The sequence below is a fragment of the Babylonia areolata genome, chromosome 29, assembly GCF_041734735.1.
Source record: "Babylonia areolata isolate BAREFJ2019XMU chromosome 29, ASM4173473v1, whole genome shotgun sequence".
Taxonomy (NCBI): Eukaryota; Metazoa; Mollusca; class Gastropoda; order Neogastropoda; family Buccinidae; genus Babylonia; species Babylonia areolata.
Genome location: NC_134904.1, coordinates 26,630,765 through 26,637,551, shown reverse-complemented (window position 1 = coordinate 26,637,551; position 6,787 = coordinate 26,630,765). Strand labels below are relative to the sequence as shown.

The following is a 6,787-nucleotide window of genomic DNA, read 5'->3' as shown; positions in this document are numbered from 1 at the left end:
TATATATACATATATGCTGATATACTTACAAAATCAATACATCAGGTAATGGAAGAACTCGACTTTATCAAAGGAAAGATGGTTGTACAGGTGTACGTAATCGCAGTCTGGAGTGAGAGCGCGTGAAAGAGACAGGGAGAGAGAGATAGAGAGGGAGGGAGGAGAGAGAAAGAGGGGGAGACAAAGAGAGAGAGAGAGAGAGAGAGAGAGAGAGAGAGAGAGAGAGAGTGTGTGAATGAATGAACTAATCTTATCTACTGAGGGTAACAGAGTGAGCACACAATACGTTTTTTTCACCCAGCCCTCGAAAGAAAGGGGCGGGGGATGAAATAAATAAAGTAAAACAAATAAACAAAACAAGAAAGAAAAAAAATCATATCAAACCAGCACAAACATTGTAAATCATGGGCACACGAATAAAACAACAACAACAACCCCGTAAACAAAGGTGAATGAGAGAGAGAGAAACAGAACAAATGAAGGGGAAGAAGAGAGACAGAAAGAGTGAAAAACATGACTCGTTTGCTTCTTAGTCTTCACGCTGTCAACTTAATATCAAAACAGATTTGACTCAGACCATATACCACTTGAATTGCGTATACATTTTTCAAACAACTACAACTGGCCAAAAATATATGAAGAGAAACAAATCATTAATAAGGTTGAATGGAAAGATGAGCTGGTTGAAACGTTTACTGAATCGATGAAATCTGACAGAACTCATAAAATGTTAGAAGTGGCTGTTAGTCTAATCGACCATGACATTGATGAAGCTTTGGAAATCTTTAACAAACGTATTAAAGAAAGTGCCACATGTATGAACAAAACATGTAGTATAGGATCAGATAAAAACACAGACGACTAGTACGATAAAGAATATAGAGCAGCAAGAACGAACTTACGAAAGTTGTACAGAACAGCACGTCGGACAGGTGATGTTAGTGACTAAAACGCATTTTGTGTTGCAGGCAGAGAAATTTAGATTGTGTCAGAAATTTAGATTGTACACTATTTAGGAAACTATGTTACCGATTTGTGAAAAATGATTTAACATGAGAAAAACTGTGTTCCGTGAGTCTCTGTACAGCCAGTTATGGTAGTAGTAGTTTATGATCAATAACACTGGAACCTTTCGAGAAGTCGATAATAGTACCCATGTGAATTTCTCATTATTTGTGTTACTGGGCCATTCTTCGACGAGATGAATTAATGCAGTATGGCGTAAACGGTTTGCTCTGAATCCTGATTAATCAGCATGGAGTAGAACATGTTTTGAAACGTGGTACATTTTCTGTGGAAATACATATGTCTCTTGTCACCAAATTTGACTTAAAAATTTCAATACGAATGGCGCTGAGGGATGTTGATCCGTGAAGGGCAGATGACGTCACTTTCCCCGTATGATGTCAGCAGCTTTCTCGGCGATCATGATGGTGGGGGCGTTGGTGTTGGCTGACACGATGGAGGGCATGATAGAGGCGTCCACCACTCTGAGTCCCTGAACCCCCTTCACCCTGTGACATGGTGTATAGATTATACCTTCACCCTTTGACACAGTGTATAGATTATACCTTCACCCAGTGACATAGTGTATAGATTATACCTTCACCCTGTGACATAGTGTATAGATTATACCTTCACCCTGTGACACAGTGTATAGATTATACCTTCACCCTGTGACACAGTGTATAGATTATACCTTCACCCTGTGACACAGTGTATAGAGCTTCACTCTGTGACATAGTGTATATGTCATACATTCGCTCTGTGGTGACACAGACAGTATAGGTAATACCTTTACTCTGGGACAAAGTAAATGGATTATACCTTCCTTCACTCTGTATGACATACCCCTACCACCACCACCACCACCCCAACGTACAAACCTGAGTTGCAGATCCACGACAGTGGAGTTATCTTTCGGATCCCCCATTTTGCACGTGCCCACAGGGTGATAGACGGTCATGATCGTGTGTCGGATGTGACAGCGCCAGTACTGGTCACTGTCAAACACGTGCTGCTCGCTGCACACCTTCACTGGTCCGTCCATTGGCCGAGCGTCCAGCGCGCGCATAGAGGGTGTAGTCACCAGATGCTGGCACTGGCGGATGCCTGTTGGTGTGAAGACAGAGTGTCCTGTATGTTGGTGTGAAGACAGAGTGTCCTGTATACCTGTTGGTAGAACACGCTTGAACTGTGTGTATCTACGGTTTTTTTTATGTGAAAATAAAGATAAATTCAGAATGGACAAGATAAGTTTGTGGATAAAAAAAAGTAACGGAATTAACTATTCATAAAATCAACTCACCAATCAAAACAGACAGTGTCCGTTGTCATAATACTTATAGGAAATTAGTTATTGGACATTTTGATAAACTAACAAAAGCTCGTAAGTTAAAGATGAAGAGTAAACAATATTGTTTGAGTTGCTGGAAAGGATAGAAATGAACACTTATCTTTTCGCAAGAAATAATATTCGTATTTTCTATTTTCTGTCCACACATGCACACAATATCGCCGCTGTTTTCTTACTAATGCTGAATGTTTTTTTGTGCTAATGTAAAACTTTGTGTGATTATTTTCAAATTCTGTTTGACCTTATCCCAAGTAAAAAAATGTCAACAATAGTTTCCCATTTTTTTGTTGGGACAGAGGAAGTTGTATTTCATATAAATCTGACGAGCTCCTTGCTCCTCTTTTCGCGGCCCTATATCATGACAACAACGAGCTTTGGGGAGTGTTGCATGTCATTTCTGGCCAACGTCTTATCTCTCGGGCTGGCTGAATGGCGGGGTATATACCGACAGAAATGCGGAGTATGGCCTTGCTGTGTAGTTGTGAACCTGGACTCTTTCACCACTGACCGTACAACAATCATCCTCTCTCACCACTGACGTGTACAACAGGGGTCATCCTCTCTCACCACTGACCATACAACAGGGGTCATCCTCTCTCACCACTGACCATACAACAGTCATCCTCTCTCCACTGACCGTACAACAGTCATCCTCTCTCACCACTGACCATACAACAGTCATCCTCTCACCACTGACCGTACAACAGTCATCCTCTCTCACCACTGACCATACAACAGGGGTCATCCTCTCTCACCACTGACCATACAACAGTCATCCTCTCACCACTGACCGTACAACAGTCATCCTCTCACCACTGACCGTACAACAGTCATCCTCTCACCACTGACCATACAACAGTCATCCTCTCACCACTGACCATACAACAGTCATCCTCTCTCACCACTGACCGTACAACAGGGGTCATCCTCTCACCACTGACCGTACAACAGGGGGTCCAGGTCTTGGTCCCTGTGCAGGTATCGGGGGTCAATCAAAGGGGGGTGGTGGGGTCGGGGGGACTGCAGTCTGATGGTGCCCACACTGGCCGGACGGAGCAAGGTTGGGGCACAGGTCATCCCGTGGTGCTGGCTTCTGACCGCCTGTCTGGCTGCTTCCTGCAACGTGGTGCCACAGTTGTGGTCAGTGGATGTGGAGGAATCTCTCTTTGAAGAGCAGAATGAAAACAAGCCCCGTGTGCTTGTTACTTTAATCCCCCAATAAAACAATTCATTCTCTTCCATCCTCGTTGTCTCTCTTCACTCCTGCCAGACCCTCACCATTCTTTCCTTTCTTACTGTCTCTGCCTCTGCCCCTCTCTCTCCCATTTTACTCTCTCTCTCTCTCTCTCTCTCTCTCTCTCTCTCTCTCTATCTATCTATCTATCTATCTATTTCTGTTTCTGCCTATCTCCACCCCTTCAATCTATATCAAAACAGTTTCCACAATGGACATGTGCCGGAGGACTGGACACACAGCTTCTTAAAACCCATACCAAAACCAGGAAAGGACCATCGTCAGGTAAGCGGCTACCGGATCCTAACCATGCAAAACATTGCTGGAAAGCTCATGGAACGCATGATAGCCAGGAAACTTGCAAGGGATCTTGAACGCAGGCACATTCTCCCTTCAAATCAAGGTGGTTACAGAACAGGCAAGTCCACATGGGTAAATGCAGCTGCTTTTGCATATAAGGTGTATGAAGGATTTCAAGGAAAAGAAGAAACACTAGCAGTAGCAATCGACCTTGAAGATGCCTACAATAAAGTCCAGTTTGCGCACCTCATGGAACTGCTACTGAGGTATGGAGTAAGTTTGACACTGACAAGATGGATAGCAGCAGCGCTTCAGGAAAGAACCGTCGTCCTACGCCTCGGAGATTGGATGTCTGCACCTTCTAAACTATCCATGGGACTGCCACATGGGTCTCCGCTCTCTCCTGTCCTCTACAATGTCTACACGAAGGGCCTTGCAGACTTAAACAACAATGGAATAGCTCGGGTGCTTACTCTTGCGGACGATGGCCTGGTCTTCAAAACTTCGAAAGATGCTCAGGAAAGAACTAAAGCCGTCCAGAAACAACTAAACAATATTGCTCAATGGTGCAAAGACACAGGATCTTCCATCAATCCAGCGAAAGCCCAAACGTTGCTGTGCACCCTCAACAACAAAACCGCGAGCAAATCACCACCTTCTGTGTCATTCGATGGGATTCAAATCGAGAAAACTGAATGCCTACGCTGCCTAGGAATACACTTCGACAGGATGCTGACCTTCAGAAAACATACGGAAAATACTGTTCTCAAATGCAAAAAGGGCCTTTCAGTCTTAAAAGCAATGGCAACCAAAGGTATTGAACAACGCCACCTCTTCCTGCTATACCAATCACTCGTCCTCAGTGTGATCGACTACGGACTTGGGCTAACAACACCGTCTCAAAGCAACCTCCTAAAATGAGAAAGAGTACAAAATGAAGCTATGAGGCTGATCCTTGGAACAACAAAAGACACGCCCACAGAAACCATGCGATACCTGCTTGACCTTCCTTCAGTGCAAGCCAGAAACAAGTTAGAACAGGTCAAGACCTACTTCAAAGCATTAGAAAACCCTCAAAACCCACTGCATGATGCAGTCAAAGAAACCAAAAGGCAGCCGTCTAGGACGAGGAAGATCATGGATGGGGCTAGCTGGAGACACAATCCAGCTAGTATGCCGACTACAAGACCTGAAAGAAACAAAAGAATGGGAGAAAAACCCCGAAAACCTCAACCATCTATTCAACACAGCCATTTCACCCACTCTAGGAAGACATTGTCGGGAATGGCCAGAGGGCAAAACTGATGCGGAAGTGAAGCTACTCATAGAAGAAAACAGTAAAGAAGAGGACATCATCATATACACAGATGGCTCAGTCACCAAAGACCAGTCTGGGTGGGGATTCACTGCGAAACAAAATGGAAAAACAATTTGGGAAGAGAATGCTGCCTACAAAGTCACAACCTCCAGCCTAACGATGGAAGTTGAAGCTGCGACACATGCCCTCCAGTGGCTATCGTCCATCCATACGCCCGGAAACCAACATGCCATGATTCTAACCGACTCAATGAACCTCATACAGAAAATTGAAAACGGAATGGGAAGCCCAGAGTGGCATAAGGCAATGCGCAACTTTCAGATTTAAAAACTCACATGGTCAAACTGCCCGGGACATGCAGGTGTTAAGGGAAATGAGCGAGCTGACAGACTTGCTGGTAACGCAACACCAACGAGCGGCCTACATCTAGGAAAATCGGAAATCCTCAGAAAAGTCAAAGAATATCAAAAAGAACAGGTACAAGGTCATCACACCATCGATCGCCTCAAAGAAATAACAGCAGAGAGAGGGAGCGGCCGCAAGTCTAACATGAAAGGTAGAGCACGATGCTTTGCAAATCAAACAAATATCGGCATCATTTCCAAACCAACATTGTGCAAATTTCTTCAAAACGGAACAGAGTCTCTGTGGGCCTTTCCAAATACAATAGACTGAGCAACACACTAGACGCCACGTTCCTGGCATCAGAGATCTTTTCCGATCCCTCTTGCGGCCAATCAGTGGCAGCCTCTGTGCGTGTGTGTATGTGTGGGTCTGTGCTTTTGAGTGCGTTTGTGCATGCGAGAGAGTGTAAGTGTACACAAGTGTCAGGAGAGTTCTGTGCACGTGCGTGTGTGTGTGTGTATGTGTGTGTGTGTGAGGGGAGGTGGGGGTGCGGGGGGAGGTGGGGTAGAGGATGAGATATGTGAGTGTATGCATGCCTACACTGTGGGAGCAACAGGATATTGGAACGTATATATATATATATATATATATCTTTGTATATATGTGTGTGGGGTTAGGGGTGGGAGATATTGGCGTATGTGTGTGTGCTCGTACAAGTAAGTGTTCATCTCTGTGAGTGTGTGTGTGTGCCGTGGAAGCTGCGATACGTAGACTAGAAATGAGTGTGTGGAGGAGGGGGGTAGAGGAGGTGCAGGGTAATGTGTGTGGTGTGTGTGTGTGTGTGTTGGAGCTCATGTACGTTTATATGTTTTTGACTGTGCTTTCATATCTGTGAAACTGCATGTTTGATGCATATCTGTTATGCATGTGTGGGTGTATGTGTGAATGTGTGTCTTCATGTTTTACATTTATTTGCTTATTTATCATCATTGTTGTCTTACTTTTTTATTTTTTTATTCTTTTTATTTTTTATTTTATTTATTTTATTTTTTAATTATTTTATTATTATTATTATTATTATTACTACCTTTTTCTATATTATAATTATTATTTATTTATTGATTTATTTATTTATGTAAGCTTATCTATTATTTATTCCCCCCCTTTTTTTTCTTCTTTTTTTTCTCAAGGCCTGACTAAGCGCGTTGGGTTACGCTGCTGGTCAGGCATCTGC

General features: G+C 43.6%; 1 protein-coding gene across 2 annotated transcripts in view; it reads right to left on the bottom strand.

The window, feature by feature from the left end:
• Positions 1-6: 6 nt before the first annotated feature.
• The window catches only part of LOC143302181 (glucose dehydrogenase [FAD, quinone]-like), a 20,501-nt gene continuing 13,720 nt past the window's right edge, over positions 7-6,787 (bottom strand). Inside the window, exons 10-12 of one of the 2 annotated variants that reach the window (XM_076616726.1) lie at positions 3,298-3,472; positions 1,887-2,172; positions 7-1,514 (exon numbers count right to left, since the gene is read on the bottom strand). In XM_076616726.1, the coding sequence (XP_076472841.1) occupies positions 1,388-1,514; positions 1,887-2,172; positions 3,298-3,472 (588 nt within the window). In that variant the 3' untranslated portion in view covers positions 7-1,387. The remainder of the gene's footprint in view (positions 1,515-1,886; positions 2,173-3,297; positions 3,473-6,787) is intronic. The other variant, XM_076616727.1, reaches the window with a different exon arrangement.